Raw genomic sequence first — 20968 nt, forward strand, 5'->3', positions numbered from 1 at the left:
CCCCTCAGGAACGCTTGGCTCACCTGGGCCTCAGGGTTCTTCCTGCCCTTAGGTCATTTGTGCTGAGGGCTGCCCCGCCAGCTGGGCTCTGCCTTCACCTGGCTCGCTCCTTCACCTCAAGAGCCCTCACCCACCCGAGGCCCCTTCTGCCCACTGTCCTGCTTTAGCATCCTTCTTATTCCAGTGCCTCCTTGTGACCCCTGCACGCCTCTGCTACTTGTTTTTCCTTCCTCTTCCCACTAGAAGAGGGCTGTGGCCTCATCCACCTTTCATCCTGTCTCTGGCCCCTGGCCCCTTGTGGATGCTCAGAAAGTCGTACTGCCGCGAATAGGGCTTGGCCGGTGGACGGGCCAATCATCTCGGTGATTCTCTTGGCCTCAGAAGGGTTCAGGGGATTATGAGAGATGGAGCGTGTGTGGTGAGGTGTCCCTGTGTCCAGGCGGCCCTTGCAAAGGGACTGGCGACTGGTGTTGAGTCCAGGACCCACGCTTTGGGATGGCGTCCATGTATCTGCAGTGTCCTCTGTGTAATTAGAGTAAGATAATGATGCCAGCCGCTTCCCGAGCTCTGGATGTGTGTCGTTGGGTCCAGTCCTTCTGAACCGACGGGGTGGGGGTGGGGGTCCCATCTGCGCTGACAGACACCGGAACGTGTGGAGAGAGTTCACCTGCTGGGGACCCCAGCCCTGGGTGGTGGAGGCCCGCCGGAAGCACACAGAGCCCAGTACCCGCGCTCCCAGGTTTCCTTGGCTGGTCTGCAGCCTCCGCAGAGGGCCTGTAGTCCTGGGATTGCCCTTGGGAACTGCCCCCTCCACCCCCCAATCTCAGCTCGGCGTGCTCTTGTCACGCCATCTAGTGGTAGAACAGAGAACTGCTGCTGAAGCTGGCTCCTGGTTTCTTGGTTGTTGTAGGAGAGGTTGCTGGCTTTCATTTAGTAATCGGCGAATGGGGTTCTTCTGGGATCTAAGGCCCAGGGGTATGCACAGTGCAGCGTGTGCCCCAGCATCTTGTAGTCCAAGTGGATGGGGTGGGATAGGAAGGTCGCAGGGGTCTGCCGGGCTGATAGTTCTAGAAGAGAAGAAGGCAGATGTAGCTTGGCCGGAGAGGTTGTGAGGGATGTGAGGCAGCCAACTCGGAACTCAGGCTTAGGGTTCTGGTCCCACCCCCGCTGTTGGGACCCATCATCACTTAGGGCACCCATCTCTCCAAGGCCTCCCAGTCTGGCTTCGTGATTTGCACATCAGAGATGATAAATGATTTCTCTGCCATGGGGCTGTGATGGCATTGAATGAGATGGAGTGTGTGAAGTGCCAGGGTCCAGGAAGGGCCACTGAACAAATATGAGCCACTTGTCATCCCCACTGTTGTCAGGATGAGGTTGGAGCCCTGAAGAGTGGTTTGGTTTCAGTATGTGAAGGTAACCGTGCGAGGAGGAGCATTCCAGAAAGAAAGGGTAGGAGCGTCATCTCTCAACCATGTGCTCCTGTGGTCTCTGTGAGACCAGTTGAGAGCTGCCTGAGACAAAACGCATTCGAGCACCAAAAAAGGAACGAAGGGGCCCACACCCCGCAGTGGCTGGGCCGTGGGGCCGCGGAGTCTGCGGCGCATGAGATCAGAGGCGTCGCCTAGCAACAGCATGATGGAGATCAGTTCCATTCTTCACTGGAGAATTAGCTGGTGGACAGTGTTGACACATTGGTGACAAATTCACCTTTATGTTGCTGCACCGAACTGTTTATAATAATTCCTGAGAAAAGAAACGGCTCGAAGGGTTGAGATAGTAAGTGTTGGGGGATTAAAGCGGTTACCACGTATTAACAGACTGTTGTTTGTGTTGGCAAGATGCTTTCCATATTTTTTGCACAGATAAGAAGATTAAGCCACATCAGCCCAGGATTAAAGCTCATTTCGCACAAGTACCTTACTGACATTTTGGTCAAGAATTGTAAGTGGCTTTCCAGATGGGAGCTGTTTCCTGGCAGGTGTTGGAGACATCATTTTAGCAGGGGGATAAACAGAACAGGCCAAGGTAGTCCAGTGTGTTCTCCTGGGTCTACACAGTTTCTTCTGTTTAGCAGACGTCCTCAGACGCAGGCAGTCAAGCAGCCACGGGGGGGTGCCAGAGCTTGTCGTGGAGCCGGCCTGCCCGTGGTTTCTGTATACACACCTCCCTGCCCAGCACAGTGAAGAAGGAAAGCCTGCGTGCGGGGGTGACTCTGTGTGTGTGTTTCCAGCTCAGACGGTGGAAGTGTTACACAGAGCATCCCACGGTGACACGTTTGACAGACGAAGACAGCGTAGCTTGCCTCTCCGTGGAGCGTGCACCTCAGGATGGGTCTTCATTTTTTTCTTTGAGAACCATAAGGATCTGCCCTTGACTTAACTGCATGCTTGCTCTTCCGAAGCAGATGGTCTCATGACTTGGTGAAAGCCCACCGCTCACCCGCTAGATTCTTTGGGACTCTTCCAGAGATGTCTGTCTCGAATGTTCGCTGTAGCTGCTTTATTCCTGATGTTTCTTCTCAAAAGAAAAGTCTCAGTGTCTCAGCTTCGAGGCCCTCTAAGCGGGAGAGATGGGAGGAGGCAGACTAGGGTAGTGACTTCTCCCATTTGCCCCTGCGGTGCGTGGATGGCAGTGGAGGTCAGGGGCCAGCGTCAGGCCTGCCTGGGTTGGAGGCGCAGCCCCACCTTGGACAAGTCCTTGGCCTCTCTGAGTCTCCGTTTCCTGTTCTGTAAACTAAGGACCTGGCCTTTCAGGTGGTTGTGAAGATTCAGGACACTGTTGCAGGCAAAGCGCTGGGCACCTGCCTGGTCATCAGTGCCCACTGGCCGTGGGTGAGACCGTCCAAGGGTCTGGACACCCCGTCTGGGAGTGTTCTTGCTGGGACTACGTGGCAGAGGCTGGGAGGCGTTTAAAGATGGGATTCCCAAGACCTTTGTCACCCTGGAGGGTTGGGACACACACCCTTCTCCCACGGGGCTGCTGCTGGGGCCCAGGCCAGCTCCTTGCCTCTGGGCAGCTGCCGCCACCCACCCTTTCCCTCGGGACTCCTCCACCTTAGCCTGGCTTCAGGTCTGTACCTGGTCCATCCCCATTTCCTGCTGCGTCCGAAATAGATGCACAAGTCATTTTGTTTTAAGGATTTTGCCACCAGTCAACCTCTGGGCAGAAAAGATACCAGTGAACCCTCCCTGTCCCCTGCCCTGCCTGTAGCAGTGGTGTCAGAAAGCCCACGGTTTTAATTCTGTCAAGCATGAGGCTTTGTAAAACTCGCCTCTTCTTTCTGACCCTCCTCACCTCCTCTTTTAGGAGACAGTTTACAGGCCCTCTTCCTGACAAAGATGTCACAGAGATAACAGAGGTGCCTTCAGGGTGGGGCTTTACAGCTTCCCACATAGGCACCCAACCATCCAAGGACTTCCCCCAACCCGGGCCCTGGGTCAGTAGTTTGTGCTTTAGGAGAAGGACCTGGCTCCTCGGTGACCCCTTTCTTACCCAGAGACCTCCACTCCCAGCTGAGAGGATGTGGCCCCTTGGGTCCAGAGGCGGCCTGCACCTCAGGGACCCCCTGACTTTTTCACAGCCATCTTAGTTCCTTTGCTCAAGAAAGGAACTACCTGCCTAAGTGTGATCAGTGCTTACTTTCCAGGAGCGTCTCCCCTGGGCCGTGCAGTCGTGGGGGGTTGCACCCCACTCCTCTCACCCTGGGCTGGGGCGTTTCCCACGCTGACCTTCCTTGAGTTCCTCCACTGCTGCCTCAATCCTCCCTGCTCCTGGCTGCCTGCCCAAGTGCTGCTCTGCCTTCTGCTTAAAGGCGCTTCCTCCGAAAGCCTTCCCTGATGGGCTGCTCCTCTGCAGCCTCGGCGGGTTGGGTGCCCCAGCCCTGCGCTGTGTGCTTCCTCTGTGTTGTAATGTTCAACTGAGTCTGAAGTCAGCTCCTGGCAGGCAGGGGACGTGTCTTTCCGTGTCACCACCACACCCTAGAAGCCGGCTTGATGCCTGGCACATGGTGGGCACTGGATGTGTGGAATCACTGAACTCGTAGCTGCCGAGTGACTCTCATGATTGAATCTGTGAACGTACTGAGAGGCGCAGCTGGAGGAGTGGGGCCAGGCTCGGCTGGGCAGGCGGAGCGTCCCAGCAGTCACAGCCTCCCACAGTGCCTCGGGGAGCAGAGAGGGTCCCCGACATCTGGCAGAGGAGGGGGCAGAGCGGAGATCTGCGACTTTTCCACACCTGGGCTCACCTGTCTCTGCTCGTCACCGGGACTGCAGAGGCCAGATCCAGAGCCCAAACCCAGTCTTTGGGGGTCAAGTTAGGTGGAGAGCCCGTGCTGTGGGCTTCTCTCAGCCTCTCTCCAGGTCCGTGCCCACCAGCCCCCATGCTGTTTGCGTGGGGGATCGAAGCAGGGCTAAGGGCTTTCCCTGGCTGGGAGCTGGGATCACAGTTGGGCTGGGGTAGCCCCCTGGGGCCCTGGAGCTGAGGAGGGCTGTGTGGGGGACATTGGAGGAGGGGTTCAGACCAAGAGCAGCCACCTTGGACTCGGCATCGGCACCTTGGAAAGCCGAGGTGAGGCGGGCACCCCCCAGTGCATCCCTGACAGTGGTGCCGACTGCCCAGAGGAGGGCCGTTCCTCCAGGTGACCTGGGTTCCGAGTCCCGCCCTGCTTCACACAGCAGTGCTGACTGCGGTCACCACGTTCTCAGGCCTCGTCACAGATGTCCTTGCAAAGGGTTCCCTGGTCAGATAGCTTTGGGCAACATTTAAAACACCTGGTGGATAGAATCTGCAATAAATAGCATGCATCTGATTAACCTTTTAATGTTTTAGGTCTTTGTGGTGGCCTTGATCTCTACAAATCTCTGGAGGTGGTTTTCACTCGTGAAAGGAGAACTGGGCTGGGTTTTCAGGCACTTCCTGGAAGCCTCGTTGCCCCTGTCCCCATTGTTGTTCAGTTGCTATGTCGTGTCTGGACTGCAACACGCCAGGCTTCCCTGTTCTTCACCATCTCCTGGAGTTTGTTCAAACTCGTGTACACTTAGTCAGGGATGCTATCTAACCATCTCATCCTCTGCTGCTCCCTTCTTTTGCCTTCAGTCTTTCCCAGCATCAGGGTCTTTTCCAATGAGTCGGCTCTTCGCATCAGGTGGTCAAAATATTGGTGCTTCAGTATCAGTTTCTCCAATGAATATTCCGGACTGATTTCCTTTAGGAATGACTGGTTTGACCTCCTTGCAGTCCAAGGGACTCTCAAGACTCTTCTCCAGCATCACAGTTCGAAAGCATCAGTTCTTCGGTGCTCAGCCTGCCTTATGTTCCAACGCTCACATCCATACATGACCACTGGAAAAACCATAGCTTTGACTAGACAGACCTTTGTCGCGGCCCAGTGATGTCTCTGCTTTTTATTATGCTCTCTAGGTTTGTCATAGCTTTCCTTCCAAGGAGCAAGTGTCTTTTAAAATTTCATGGCTGCAGTCACTGTCCAAAGTGATTTTGGAGCCCAGGAAAATAAAATCTGTCACTGCTTCCACTTTTTCCCCTTCTATTTGCCATGAAGTGATGGGACCGGATGCCATGATCTTAGTGTTTTGAATGTTTGAGTTTTCAGTTCAGTTCAGTCGCTCAGTTGTGTCCGACTCTTTGCGACCCCATGAACTGCAGCACGCCAGGCCTCCCTGTCCATCACCAGCTCCTGGAGTCTACTCAAACCTACGTCCATCGAGTCAGTGATGCCATCCAACCATCTCATCCTCTGTTGTCCCCTTCTCCTCCTGCCCTCAATCTTTCCCAGCATCAGGGTCTTTTCCAATGAGTCAGCTCTTTGCATCAGGTGGCCAAAGTATTGGTGATTGAGCTTCAACATCAGTCCTTCCAGTGAACACCCAGGACTGATCTTTAGGATGGACTGGTTGGATCTCCTTGCAGTCCAGTGTTGAGTTTTAAGCCAGCTTTTTCACTCTCCTCTTCATCCTCATCAAGAGTGTCTTTGGTTCCTCTTCACTTTCTGCCATTAGATTGGTATCATCTGCATATGTGACGTTGTTGGTATTTCTCCTGGTCTTTATTCCAGCTTGTGATTCATCCAGCCTGGCATTTTGTATGATGTACTCTGCATACAAGTTAGATAAGCAGGGTGACAATATACAGACTTGATGTACTCTTTTCCCAATTTTGAACTAGTCCGTTGTTCCGTGTCTGGTTCTAACTGCTGCTTCTTGACCTGCATACAGGTTTTGTCAGGAGACAGGTAGAGTGGTCTGATATTCCCATGTCTTTAAGAATTTTCCACAGTTTATTGTGATCTGCACAAAAGCTTTAGCATAGTCAGTGAAGCAGAAGTAGATGTTTTCTGGACTTCCGTAGCTTTCTGTGATCCAGCGAATGTTGGCAGTTTGTCCTTAGGTCCCTCTGTGTTTTCTAAACCCAGCTTACACACCTGGAAGTTCACTTGTGAAAGCAGAGCTGGGCTGGGGGCTCAGGCATGTCATAGGAGCCTCGTTGCCATTGTCCTCATTCCTTCCCCACACTTGGATTTCAGTTTCCTGTGTGATGGTGCTCATGCGGTGACGGCACAAGTGGTGACGTGGGTCAGTTAAACACCAGGCTGCCTGGACAGGGGCACGTGTGTGTTGTCGTGGAGTCAGAACTGATCTACAGGTTACAGACTTGGGGCCCTAAAGTGGGTGAGCAGAAACGAAACTCGCGTGGCTCTGGTACTCTGTCTTTATGATAGAGAACTGACTGAGTTCATGACTGCCAAACCTGCCATCCAGGGGGGCCTCCCTGGCCCAGTGGCCGCGTTTCGCTCAGTTCGTAACTATGTATTGATCACGTGTCGTGTGTGAGCCTGCGTTTGGCTCTGAACACGCAGAGGTGGACACAGCAGTGCTCACACACACACCCTCGCTTCCAGGAGACATTTTCCCCTGGGGGCTTTCTGCCCCCAGCCTCCTCGTCCTCGTTCTTCCCATGGTGCCACGCACAGAGCAAGGGCTTCGTCTGCTTATGTGATTGCATGCGGCTGGTGCTCCCACATGGAGAAGGGCAGAGGGGCTTCAGTGCAGACACTGCGGACAGTTCTCACCCTCCACGCACCGGCTGACAGGGTGCACAGAGCTCTTCTGGGGCTGTCTGTGGTCCCTCAGACTCCCTGACATGCAGCCTTGGTGTCACCCATGCAGATATAAGCGGAGCAGACCTCAGGAGCCCAGTTCAAACTGGAAGCTTCCCGGGGGAAGCAGTGTCTGTACCTGAGGAAGAGAAGGCGAGACTGTCTTCCAGGCAGAGGAAGTAAGCCGGGTGAAAGCCCCAAAGTGGCAGGAGCGTGGGGCATGCGGGGCCAGGGGCTCGTCAGTTCTCAGTCATGGTCGGCGGGGCTGGCCTGTTCAGAGGGCCTGTGCTTCTAGTTGGGGAGGATGTTGCCAGGTTGTAAGCGTGAGTTTCACACCAGTGGTTTTGGCGGCCACCCCAAGGGGTGAGGGTAGAGGCAGGGAAAGACGGGAGGTCTCAGCTGCAACCGTGGAGGTAAGGAGGGTGGATTCACTCACAGAGCCCAGACCCCTGTGTACCCCTCGCTGCCCTCTGCCCCCAGCTGCTCCAGAAGGCAAGAGGCAGGCCCCGTGAACCACAGGCAGCCTCCTGCCAAAACTAGTTCTGCTCCCACCCCACCCCGGCGGCCCCGGGCAGCCCCTGCCGTGGGCCTTTAGTCACAGCAGCAGGAGCTCTTCCTCGGCCGGCCGCACGCCGCCCCCCCATGGCAGGCCCCCTCCCAGCCCAGCACGGCGCTCACTTTCTCGGCGCCCCTCCCCTACTCGTCGCTCCCCCAGGGGCTGGTTGAGTCCCGTCAGGGTGCCCAGGGCTGTTCTCAGGCTTTGGGACAGGAGGGGAGCAAGGCAAGGCGTCCCATCTCATTGAGCTGGTGTCTTACTAGGGCCCACAGACCCTAACCCTGCATGCCCGCACACGCACACACGGCGTATCGGGTGGTGTTGCCACTGTGAAGAGCAAGCAGGCATCCTGTCGTCCCTGGGAGGCCCGTCCTGGGTTTCTGCTCCAGGCAACTGTGTGTGTGTAGTGAAGTCTGCAGTGGCTAGGCCTCCCCTTTCAGGCCAGAGGTGCTTAGAGACCAGGGGCAGAAATCAAGCTCAGGCTGGCTTAAGCAAAAGTCAACATTTGCTGGCTTAACTGAAGAGTCAGGGTGGGAGGTGGGGTTAGTTTTGGGCCTGCTGACTGGGGGCCTCCAGCCCAGCCCCCCGGGCTCTGCTTTCTTCTCCACCCCCAGCTTTGCTCCCAGCTGCATTGGCTCAGCTCCAAGCTCCCCTTGTGGCAACTCTCAGCCGCTGGCAGCCCTGGGGTCCTCTCCCACCAGCTTAACAGCCCCAGCAGAGCGAGGGGGCCCTCTCCCCAGCAGCTCCAGCGAAAGTCCTGGACCGGATTGTTGTCGGCTGCCTGCAATCTGGCCTCACTCCCATGCCTGCTGTCCCCTGGGGCCAGGGCAAACAGCGCTCTCCTCCTCCGGCCTGGAGCCAGGGGTGTAGGAAGTGGGCCCTGGGCTGATCCCAGTTCCTTCCTGCGTGCCCCCAGCGTTGCAGCTGGCCTGGAGTGGAATGCAGAAGTAAGGCTGGGGCCCGGGCCCGGAGCCCTCGATGCAGGGGCCGTGGCAGGTGTCTGGCCTTCCCATGGTGGACGTGTGTGTGTGGAAAAGCTGCTGATGTCCCCAGACTCCCTGCAGCTCACCGTCACTGTCACTTACTGCCCAGCAGTCGGGCGCGTCCATTCTTCTCCGTTCACCTGGGTTTGTGGAGCTCCACATCTGTGCTGGAGACCCTCCCCCGCCCCCCACTCCCCGGCCCTGTGCACTGCAGTCTCTGAGCGGTCACGCACCCCAGTGGTGGCGGCGTGGGCTGTGCCTGGTGAGGGTTGTCGTGGTGAATCTGACTCGGTGCCACAGAGCGAGGCAGCGGTCTCCATCAGTGGGCAGTGGTCCCAGAGTGCAGGTGGGCGTCTGTCCTGCTCCTCTGTGGTGTGGGAGTTTTCGGGGTGGGGATGGGACGGTGTCCTGTGACCATCTCAGTCTTGTCCCTTTGCTCCCCGCGCCTCGTCCCCGCCCCCTCTTCTTTAATCTGGGTGGTCTCCATCGCCCCCTTCCCCACACTCTGGTCTCTCTGCTTTCCTCCCCCGCCCCCCTTCACAACTGCCCCACATCCTTCCATCGCCACCATCTGCCCCTCAGGCTGCCTGTCACCTCAGGAGCCGCCTTCACACCTGTCCCTCCATTCCGGGCTCCTCTGCTGAGGCTTCAGCACAGCCTCCTCTCCGGAGATGCCCCAGATCCTCCCCTCCGACCAGATGCTCGCGAGTGCTCTCGTGGCCTGCGAACCGCGTTCCCGTCCTGCCAGGGGAAAGCTGTGCCAGTGCCGGCTCCTGGTTCACCCAGGACTCAGGCAGGGGCAGGGCTGTGCAGATGCGCCCCAAGTTCAAAACGACACCCCCCTGCCCCCGCTTCCCATCCATGCCGCCCCCCCAGGCTTTGAATGCTGAGGGTGGCCCTGGGCACGCCCACAGGGCTCGGGCCCCAGATGTGAGGCGGGTGGCCGCTCCGGCAGGTGGCAGAGGGCCAGGGACACGGCCCCTCGGACGGAAGACCAGTGGTGTTGACTGAGGATGACCAGCAGCAACTGTCTCCTGGTCCAATGACAGTGTCCCAGAGGGTTTCTCCTTTCAGCAGCAGCTGTGCAAGATGGACTTCTCAATCCTCACAACTCCACTTTTTTCCTAACAGGCACTCACTTAGACACCCAGGTGGAACGCAGAGCTGACTTGAGCAGAGTAATCCTCCAAAGAGCGTGTGCGTCGTGGGCAGAGGTTGTAGATGGGTTGCCCCGGCCCCAGCTGGCCTGCAGATTTGAAAACATAAACATTTTAAACCTAGGGACTTCCCAGTGACATGGCCATTCTAAGCCAGTCTCGAAACCGTTTATTGGTGTGTACATGCACACAGAAAGATACACATAGCTTAACACACTGAACACTTTGCACATTTATATCAAGAAACTATTTTCTAGGTGATCTGATGATCATTCGAGTTACTAATTTTATATTGGATTTGTGTTTTGTTTTTAACTTATCACAAAAAAATGTAGTTGTGTTTACTGTATGAATATAATGTTGGGGGAAAAAACACCGATTTTTCTTTTTGCAGAAAAGCCTGCCATTGCTCCGCCCGTCTTTGTGTTTCAGAAGGAGAAAGGACAAAAGGTAAGGGGCCGGTATGTTCTCCCATCCCCTCTTCCCCCACCGCCTCCCCCAGGACTCTTCCCCCGAAGGTCGAAGCGCCGCCATGGGGCTCGGGGAAGAAGGCCCAGTGGCCTTAGGTTTACCACGGCCCAAGGTTAACAGAGGGTGCATGGACAGGGCTCAGAGACTCTGCTTTAAAAAACAGAGAGAGCGCGCTTCCATCTTATTTGCTGTAGAAGTACTGCTGTGCGTCAGGGAACCTGGTAGAAGGGACGGAAGGCGGGCGGAGAGGGGAGGAGAGGGAGCAGTGCTGAGTAAGGAAAAACAGGACCTTTAATGTTTTTAGGGGAGTTTTTGGCCCCAACCAACTTGGCTTAAGTGCACTTAGAATAATTGGCAGCAGGCTTGCATCATGTATTCACTACCTGTCCTTAAAGGTTGCTTTACATGTCTGGTTTGCTCTGTTGTTGGAGATACTTCGCCAAATTCACGGTAAGGAGCTCACGCGCCTGGAGGGCAGGGCGGTGCCTTCCCGTGTGTGGTCCTTGTCCCGTGTGGTCGTTCGCGGTGAAGTCATCAGGCCGCGTCCCTCCCTGATGGGCCAGTGTGGAAGGTCGGGGTTGTGTCTCCAGTTAGTCAGTGTTCTGTGGTGACCCAAGCGTATATGGGGACTCCCCCTATTTGTCAAAAAAACATGGACAGTGCCTGTCCTCCTGCCCGGGGACAGCAGGTGTGATGTCATGACCACGGCAAGGTCTAAGAGTGACCCCTGCACTGCATTGACACCAGTATTCTGAAATCTGTGTGATTCTGAAATCTTGTTAGTGAGGACAGCCTCTGAGGGGCCCCTCGGCTCTGGACTCATGACCCACAGACCAGGTGGGTCCTCCTGAAGGTGACTGACTCTGAGCTTGGGGGCTGCTGGCAGCCAAGTCGCTGCCTGTAGACCCTGCCCCATGGTCTTAGAAGAGGCCAGTCTTCTCCTTGTGAGCGGTGCAGCGTTCAAGGGCTGTAGGGAAAGTTGCTAGTGTGTGGGGCAGGGGTGAGGAGGAGCAGCGGCTGCCCTGAGGCCCCCCCACCCACCCACACCCCCTTGCAGGATGTTTTCTGTGTTATCTGCGGGGCTTGTTCTTGCATTAATCTTTCCCATTGTCAGTTCTTCTGCTGAGGAATCAGAAAACACAAGAAAAGGTTCTTCCCTTTTTGCTTCTGTTTCCTGGGTCATGTTTTCTAGGTCCATCAGCCTCTGCTGCCTCCTCCCCATTGGGCGCTGACCGATACATACAGTTTAGTTTCTCGTGCTTTTATCATTTGTCCTTTGGAAGTTCAGCCTCTGTGAAGGGGCTGATGTTTTTCTTCTGGCTTTTAGAAGTAAATGTGTTTGGTTTCTGCTTCAGATATGAAAGTCACTTATTTTACTCAGGTTTTCCATAAAATTGGGACTTTCTAGAATTTTGAATTTTACTGTGATCTCTTTTGAACCACTTTTAGATTATCAACAAACTAAGGGCTGCCACAGCTTTTTGTTAATAAAAAAATATTGGCGCACAGCCCCGCCCCGTGTGTACCGGGAGCTGTGGCTGCTCTCTCACTGTCAACTGCAGCATGAAGGACTTCGGACTGAGACCAGGCAGCCTGCAAAGTCAAACATATTTAGCATCTGGCCCTTTACAGAAAAAAGTTGCCAGCCCAGATTTGAAACAAGTAATTGAAATAGATAATTCTGAAGACTTTCCAACAGTCAGCAGGATGAAACACTAAAATATAATGTTTATTCGGCTGAATTTAAAATGCTTTTAAAATTACTAATTCTTACTTCAGTACTGTTTTCATGGTTGAGGTGGCTCTGTTGCTTTGTCCATTCAAAGGCCGAGTTACACTCATTACCTTCAGAAGGTTGATTCTAGTTAGGTGAACAGGGTGAGGTTAAACCTGAAGAGTCACCAGCAGGATGCTCATCCTCCTGAAAACGTGCACATGTGAATATTGGCTCGGTGCCAGCTCTAAATGGGCTTCTAAAAATAGCTGACCGCCAGCTCTTCAGAGTCCGGCTCTCCGCTGCTGTCATGCTTGTGTGACAAGATCACTGGAAGGGCGTGGAAAACCTCTGCAGCAGAGGCTGGGGGAGCCTGTGTGTTCATCAAGGCCCATCTGAGCTGCCGAGTGGGTGGCTGCCCAGTAGACACGGGGCCTCCTCCTCTCTCTGCTGCTTCTGACTGCTCAGGCATCAGGCGGGAAGGATGCGGAGAGGCCCGGATAGCTGGCTTGGTGTCTGTGTGGCCCCGGGGCCGGGGCAGGTGATGGTTAGGTGGGTCTGCAAGGAGCAGGCACCGCACATTTCTGGGACCCTCCCTGTTTTCCCCATCTTGCCGCTGTCTCAGTCCTCCCTGCTCACACCACACGGTTGGGAAACAACAGGCTGCTGTTGTTTTTTTCCAAGTGAGCTTTTTTGCCCTTTTTCAACTTTCTGTTTTGAAATTTTTTTCAAGTCCTCAGAGAAATTAAAAGAATGGTACCGTGGACCCCTGGGAATCCACCTTGGGTGGGCTTCACTGTTAACATCTTTATCATAAATGCTAGAAACACTCAACTGTAAGTTGTGCCCCCAACGGTTCTCCCTTAAAGACAGTTGTCTCCTCGGAATTCCCCAGTGCCATGGTCACGCCTGAGAAAGTGATTGTTAATTCAGAAACATCCTGTAATATGTTCAGTCCACATGGAAATGGTCCTAAGTGTCACCCACACAGCTGTTTTCTGAGCTACTTTTGGATCCACAGAGACCAAGGAGCCCCATTGTCAGCTGTGGGCCCACTCCCGTCTTTCAGTGGGTAATCCCTAAACCACCAGTGCACCCACGGGATGTGCTCCAGGAGCCACCAGCCCCCTTCAGAGGCCCAGCTGTTATTACCAAATCATGATCGAGATAAAAGATTTGAAACTGAGAAGAAGAAAGTTAGGCTCCCAGCCCAGGCATTTTTGGTGCTGGTTTGGTGACAAAACCACCTAGGATTTTCTCTCTGTCCCGTAGACAGGGTTCAAGTTGCCTTCACAGCAAACCACAGATCGGTGGCCTGCTGTTGGCATCCCTGGGTCTTGGGAAGAGTCCTCAGATCCTCCCATCGTTCTATGTTAAGAGCCTCGGGCACCTGGAACTGCAGTCTTGATGCCAAAACCCAGACCAAGCGCCAAGAGCCTTTCCTGTCGCTTCCCTATGCCCGAGCTTCCTCAAGATGGCGCTCTTTACAAGATGCTTGCGTTTCCATGCATTTGTGTTTTAGGGGCAAAAATGAAACCTTCTTAACTGCCTTGAATGGAGACAGTTTTTTTCTTTTAAACAGGAAGAGAATTTGAATCTCCTTCTGTGGGTTGTTACAGTGTTTGTGATAACTGAACGTTCCTTTCATTTACTTTATCTTCCAAATATTTGTTAATCTGAAGGCAGAAGACTTTGGGGTTGCCCTGGCAGAGTAAAGACAAAAAGCAGTTCAGTAAAAAGACAAAAAGCAGTTACAACAGCAGTCTGCTGTTGGGCAGAAAGCAGAGTGTCACTGACAACGCTGGGAGCTTACTCTGTGTAACAAGCGTGTTCTGTGTGTGTGGCTTTTTGTCAGCCACATATATTTTAGGATGATGTTAAAGGCTGCCAAAATCCCAATGTCTGACTTTAACAAACATGTTGAAAACCTACAGGCTCTGTCTTGTCTCTTTAGAGCTTACTTTCCTTGTCCAGCAGAAATACTCAAGACCCTAGGAGAAAACGCTGGGATGGCATTTGTATTTCTTTTTGTTCCTCTGATGTAGACTTCATCTCTGCCATGCTGCAAGGGCATTTGAACTTCTCTGTTCGAAAAGTGGGGATTGTTTTAAAAATCCTGGTTGTTCTGAATACAGATAGACAGTTTCCCGTGGAGCTCTGGGTTCACTTCCTCTGGCTGGGTGTTCAGTCTCTGGCCGTAAAGCAACACAGGCAGCTGTGGGGCCCCCTCGGCACCCAGCACAGGTTTGAAGAGCGGCCTGGGAAGGGAGGCCTTTCCATCTGCGGATCTCCCTGCAAAGAAGAGTCCATTTTGGTGACCTTTAGACGTGGATGTGTTAACGTCCTGTGGCTTTTGCTTTTCCAAGAGTGTTTGAACGTTCTCTTAAATCTTTTATGTAGTTGCTTTCATCCAGCAGGCTCACACATTTAAAAATAGTCCCAAGTCTTGTCTAAAGAGGGTTCAGTCACTTCACAGGCAGGAGGAATGTGGCTGCGTCTACAGGGAGACAGGGTGGCCCCATGGTCATTCAGTTCACAGTGAGAGAAGCCTGTGGTGGATGATGCCAGGTGGGAGGTTTGGGGACCGGAGCCCACCTGTTGGATCCAGGCCACCAGCTTTGCAACAAGCCACTTCCATGGAAGCCCCTCCTGAACCCCAAGAACCGCCTCAAAGGATTCCAGCTTCCCCTTACTCTGGCTGTTTTCTAGATAAGCCCTGGCCCAGGAGACTCCTAGGCCAAAGGGCTCCCTCCTTCAGCCAGACCTCTACCCACCTGCCCGCTGATATAAAGCCGGGTCGCTGTGTCTCTGCCAGCTTGCTGGGTCCCCCACACTTGCACTCACTGAGCAGGGTTGCGTTCCCTTCCTCTCGGGTTCATGGGCACAGACGGGAGGTGCTGCCGGGGCTGCAGCTCCTGCTGAAGCCCCAGCCCCAGTGGCCAGACACGTTGCTGGCACTCGCCCCCTTCCTGAGTCTGTCTGAGTTTGGGCTTACTAACCCCAGGGGCAGTTTGGTCACCGAGACCGTTTCCTCTTAACTGCCACCAGCAGAGGAGCTGCATGCCGCAGAGGCCACCTGCCAGTTTTCAAAACCTGGGTCCGACGTCCTGGACACCTTAGGAAGTGCCAAGTCTGACAACAGCCAGCCCATGTTCACCGCCCTTCTGACAGCGTGGAGGGCCGGTTCTCTTGGCCCGACATCCGTCCTGGGCAGGAGCGTCAGGAGATGCTCAACCTTTGAATCCCACCCCCTCCCCTGCCCCGCATTGCAGGCTTTGTTTACATTGAAGGAAAATTGTCTTTTTTGCTCCCAGTCCTCTGCAGAGCAAAAAGACTTGTCGGATTCGGGAGAGGAGCCTCGGGGGGAGGCTGAGGCCCCCCACCATGGCACGGGTCAGCCCGAGTCAGCTGGTGAGCATGCCCTAGAGCTTCCTGCCCCCGCTAGCGCTTTGGCCCGCGCGCCCGAAGCCCAGCTTCTTCCTTTTCCACGAGAACTGGCAGGGGTAAGTCCGCCTCCCCCTGGCATCCCCCAGCCCCGGGCTCCCAACCCAGACTGGCCCCTCCCTCTCGGCCCTTGCATCCAGACCCCGGGTCGTCAGCAACTGGCGATAACTGAAAAGATGACAGGGCTCTCTTCAGTGCCCTTTAATTCCTGCTGCCAAAAAGTCAGGAAGGAGCAAGTCCCCTTCTACACTGAGACTTTTCTAGTCAGGGGAACATTTATCCATAGCCTGAAGCTAATCCTGTTATTGAAAGAAGCAAGGGGTCAGAAGAGGAGTTGAGGATCAGGGTAGAACTCTCCACCTCCAATTCAGCCCCTTCTCCCTCCTTCCGTTTTTCCGTCTCTCCCTGAATTCGGGCTTTCAAGTTCAGTATCTTAGAAACACAAAAGGCTCCAGCTTCCTTGATCTGTAGGAAAAGGTGTCTAATGCCTGTTGCTTTGCAAGACTGGTTGTGTCTAGACTGTGGTTGGGCTGTGAACTGCTTGTCTTCAATCAAAGCAGGAAGAAGAGCCGCTTCCTTTGAATCGGAGGGAGCCCCCTGAGCCCTTTTTCTTTGTATTCAGAAGGCTTTGGAAGATTATAGGTGGAGAAGACTGTGAACTCTCCAGAACAAGAAATGTCTGGAGTTTTTGGAGTTTGATAAATCGGGAAAGGTAAACATTATCCTCCATTCAGGATTGAAAGCTTCATCCTCTCGGTACCTAGTGGCAGAGCCCCCCGTTCTCACTTCAGGGAAAAGTGACTCAAGAAAACAGGATCCCACCCCACCACATGGCACCCAGGCGTCACAGCCCCAGCCCTCTCCCCGACCTTTAGCGGTTCCTCGTGTCACAGCGCCAGTCTCCCATGTCCTTGAGGAAACCTTGAAATTCAGCTAGAGCCACCAGACCCTGGGATTCGCGGAAAGAAGTGATGCTCAGCCAAGTGAGGCTGGAGCCAAATCTCAACATTTGGAGGAACCAGTGTGTGGTGGGAGAAGGAGGACCAGTCTGTCCCTGCTGGGGCTGCCCTTCGTGGCCTGAAAGGGGGCTTGAGGGAAGGAAACCCAGGAAAGATTCCAATCTGAGGTCCCCACCTGAGGGCCGAGAGCAGGAATTCAGAGGCAGTCATTTTCTGGGTTGAGCAAGAGCAGCTGCTGGAACCTTCTCCTGAGTCGGATGACGGCAGGCACGTGTTCCCAGTTCCCTGAGAACAGGTGGTCTTTGTGAGGATCTGCCCAGGAAACGGGGCCCCTCCGCTGCTGTCTGGGTTGAAGAGCGCAATTTACTGAGAACCTCCATCTGCAGAGGTCGAAGGTTTTCTGTGGAGGGTGGCAAACGGTAGAGGTGGTATCACGGCAGCGGCCCTTCCAGAAGCCAGGCTCATTCAGACCCCTTTCTGCTAATGCCTGTGAGGCAGAGCCTCGCCTTCTTCCTGTGGCCAGTCCAGACGCCGATTTCCAAGGCCTGGTCAACAGAACTCAGCTTCTCAGTTCTTGTGGACTGTGGGTCAGAAGCTCTAATTCTGAGAAATGCAAGCAGTGCCCAGACTGGAAGATGCAAGGTCGAGGGCGATGAAGATGGTTGTTATGTTGCTGTGGGAGAGGGCCTGGGGTGGAGGGGGGTTGTTTCTGAATGTGCCAGCTTCATGGACAGGGCCATGCCTGTGACACACACCCGTGCATACCCTGTGTGGTTTTAACATGGGTAACTATGGGCATCCCTGGTTCCATCAGAAGTCCCAGCAGTGCCGCCCTCACACCATTTGTGACAGCTCTCAGCCATCCGGGGCTTTTTCTGCTTTTTGGGCACTAAGACACAGTGAAGTTTGTTTTTTAGGTCAATTAGGATGTGGATAGACCCCAATCCCAGCTACTTCCTGGGCTGAGATGTTTCTGTGGCGAACTCAGATTAGCTGCTCTTGCTTCAGAGCAGATTTGGCGCTCACTCTGTCTCACTCTGGAGTTCAGGAAACACCCACCCACATGTAACCTGACAGGGCTCATCCCTCACGTTCAGTCTGTTCTTCATTCCACGATCCTCTGGGGGATTGTAAAGCTTCGATATATCGCACACTGAATTGTTGCCTATAAAGGACCCTCATCATCTTTCCGTCTCATCAGAGCTCTGGCCATTGAAGCCCCAGGACCAGGAAACAGTCTCCTTATATCAGACCTCCTGGCTCTCATAAGGCAGCTTGAGGGACACCAAACCACATCCAGATTAAGTTTTCCATTTGACCGGAGAAAGTGTTCCCAGTGCTCACCCCGAGCCTGGCTGAAGTCTGTCAACTGAAGTCCTGAGCCAAGGCACTACCGAGCCTGAAACATGTTACGAGCCCCACTGGGAAACCGAGAGTCCGGACCAAGTCTCCTGGCCGGTCTGCTCCCCCTGCCCATCCTCTGACATGTGCACGGGGTTTACCACTCGTCCGCCCCTGCCCAGCAGTCACATCTTTGGAGGCTACCTCATTTTCTCTCTTTTTTCAGTGTCTGCCTTTTTGGTAAAAATCTCTGAGCTGGTTCCCTGAGTCAAAGGATAAACCGTGGTGAGTGGGCCTGTGGTCCACATGAAGGTGAGGCTGCCTCAGCAGGGGCCTCCCTCAAGTGGATCTTCATCCAGGTGTCCGTTTTCCTGCAGTCACAGCAGCGGACTTTGTAGCTGGACTGTCCAGATGGGGGTCCATCCAGGTGGGGATCACTGAGTCCCCGGCAGGCCAACTGGTATTTCCTGGAAGGAATGTCCCTGACATGGTCTTGATTTCTCATCTTTTCCGGGAGGCCAAGAAGGTAGCGCCGCTCACTCCTGCTCACTGCCCGTCTGTCTGTGTCTCAGCTTCTTTGACACAGCTTCCTGCTCCCTCCCTGCCTCCTGGCCTGGCGCCCTTGTACCCTCAAGGCCACCCATGCCAGGAAGCCTCACAAAAGCCCTGTCTGGGGAGGGTGCAAGCCTCAGTAAACTGAATACTAGTAATTGTCATGGATTCAGCCTTTCCACAAAGGACAGGAACTTCCTGGTCCTGTGGCCCTGTCCTGGGTCAGGTCTTCCCTCCGGTCTTGTGCTTGGTGACAGGGACTTATGCCCTTCACAGGACCAGCTGCTTCTCCCCAGGGTTCTAGTGTGTTCTCAGAGGGTGGGCTACCCTGCCCACCCCACCCACTGATGTGGGACCCACGGCCACTGTGAAGTGCGCAGTCAGGGTGCCCTGATCTGAGCATCCCTGAGGTGTCAGCCTGAAGCCCATGTCATCAAGAGGCGGCTTCTGCTGTGGAAAGAAGCAGAGAAGGACGTGGGGCTTCCACACCCCACTTGCATCCTGACTGCTCCCCCAAATCACAGATCCTGAGAGCCTGCTCTTAAGACCCTCCTCACAGTCATCCCTGAAGCAGCGGCTCCCAAGCTTTGGGCTACAGGTTGCTCGGCCTGACCCCAAGTGTACCCCAAGGAGTGGAGGGCAGCACGAGGCACCAGGCCTAGACGGCAAGCTCAGGCCTTCTCGGGGCGGGGCACGGGGTGGGGGGGAGAGGCCAGACTGCAGCCCACACAAGCAGCAGAGGGGGCTTTCCAGCATGAAGCAGCATCTCCCAAGGCAAGCCGAAGTGACTTGACTTCTGGCCTCCTGCGTCCTCGTGCTGGCTCCTGTTGAGGAGAATTACTGGCGTCATTGTCTTCACTGCTTCCAAGTCAGCTGTTTCAGACCCCACAGGAAGTCCCAGCAGCTTCTGAAAGGCTCTCCCAGTGGAGGAGTCTCCTGTGTTGTCCTTCACAGGCCTTCACCTCCCAGGCTGTCCAGGACCAGCAGGCTGGCCACACGCCTGTGGGATGGTTCTGAGACTCGGAGCATGGACTAGAGGGTCTCCTGGGGGCAGACGTCTGGGAGTGTCTTGTCTCGTCTCGCCAGGTGCCCTTTCTTCTCCAGGTCACCAAGGGGGCTGTGGCTGAGGCCGGGGCTCCATCTGTGTAGTAGATGCTTGCTGAGCAAGTATCCTAGGTGTTGAGGGTGTGAGTTATAAGCCGAACAGACAGGTTAGGGCCTCGTGGTAGCAGGAGGCACACAGCAGATGGGCACGCCAGATCACTTCCCACTGTGAAGCACAAAACAGAATTGAGGCCCGAGAGAGGCTGGAGGGAGGAGGCAGAGGAGCCGCTTTCTCTGGCTGGGGCATGGGGTGGCACGTGAGCTTGGATTCACCCTGGAGGTGGTCAGGACAGCTGTGGGAGCAGCACGCACGTGGAGAAGGAACACTGAGGCAGAAACAGTGTCACCATGTTCAGAAAACATGAAGGAGACAGCAGGGCTGGAGTGTGATGGACAAAGGGGACCTAGTGTAGCAGGAGGCCACTTGGAGTCAGCAGCCTAGGCCCCGAGAGGCAGGGCTGCAGCCCAGAGGTCTGGGTACACTTCTGGGGAGAGGCTCCTGGCTCCCATCGAATTCTCAGGGAGACCCGGATCCCTGAGAGGTTTGGGGTGTCGCTGGCAAGGATAAGCAAGTTAAGTGTTGTCAAAAGTTAACAAAAGTTTTAAAAACTGACAGAACAAAGGGAGTCCAGAAATCACAGTCTTCTTCAACCAAAATAGAATGAAATTAGAAATTCCTAGCAGGAGCCCTGGGGCATTCACACCCATGAAAATTAGCCAGCGAAGGCGCAGCCAGACGGGGGCCTCTTGAGATGAAGGTGGCAGAGGACCGTCTTCCCCAGGAGCTGAGGACCAGGCGGACGATCCTGGCCTTGGAGCTGTCAGGGCCCCTACTCTGCATACAGTTGGCGGGGGCGGGGGCGGTAGGTGACTTGGCTGCTTCTCCATGGCCAGTGAGTGCCTGGGATCCAGGTGCTTCCCCTGAACACGTGGTGAGCGAGCCCCACTGCGCACTGGGGCCAGACTCTTCCGAAACTTAGAGGCTGGGGGGGACCCGGAGCGAGAGCCATGGAGAAGAGCAGCGAGGGGTGAGGCCACAGCCTGAGAGATTCGCACCTGGGTGGCGAGGGAAGGGAGGGTGTTGGTGAAAGAGCAGTGTCTACAGGAGCTGTCTATTTCCAGGTCCCAGGAATCATTCAGGAAGCCACAGGTGCCACGGGCCTCGCAGGCTGCCTGCCATGGGCAGGTTTAGTAGAGTTGAAATGCTTGTTGAATGAAAAGGGGGAAAGAAGTTGGGGGCAGGGCAGCAGGGGTAGTCTGGGGCTGGCAAGACCTGCTGTAGAGGAACAGCAGGAGGAGACCCGGAGACTGTGCCTTCACAGTGTCACCCAGGGCAGGGGGCGTCCGAGAGGAACACCTGATGTCAGGTGTTGCGGGCTCGGCTCTTGGCTGTCAGCTGCCAGCCCAGGCCTGTTGGATGACAGTGCTGCAGCGGTTCCTCTTTCATCGGCTCCCCGCGGTGAGAGGGTGCCCCGCCCTGGTCCCTCCTGTCCACAGTGTCCCCTGAGCGCTGAAGCCCTGCTACCCTGGGTGTGACACTCCCGGAGGTGAGCTTGCCGGGAGGGTGTGGGCG

At 55.0% G+C, this 20968-nt stretch overlaps 1 protein-coding gene across 9 annotated transcripts in view; it reads left to right on the forward strand.

The window, feature by feature from the left end:
* RANBP3 (RAN binding protein 3) overlaps nt 1–20968 on the forward strand; it is a 51093-nt gene that overhangs the window by 8942 nt on the left and 21183 nt on the right. For 4 of the 9 annotated variants that reach the window (XM_043911819.1, XM_043911817.1, XM_043911821.1 and 1 more), the window contains exons 2-3: nt 10205–10260; nt 15310–15498. In XM_043911819.1, the coding sequence (XP_043767754.1) occupies nt 10205–10260; nt 15310–15498 (245 nt within the window). Of the gene's footprint in view, nt 1–10204; nt 10261–15309; nt 15499–16055; nt 16152–20968 lie in introns of those variants that run through there. The other 5 variants (XM_043911824.1, XM_043911822.1, XM_043911825.1 and 2 more) reach the window with 2 other exon arrangements.

Source organism: Cervus elaphus, chromosome 9, assembly GCF_910594005.1.
Source record: "Cervus elaphus chromosome 9, mCerEla1.1, whole genome shotgun sequence".
Taxonomy (NCBI): Eukaryota; Metazoa; Chordata; class Mammalia; order Artiodactyla; family Cervidae; genus Cervus; species Cervus elaphus.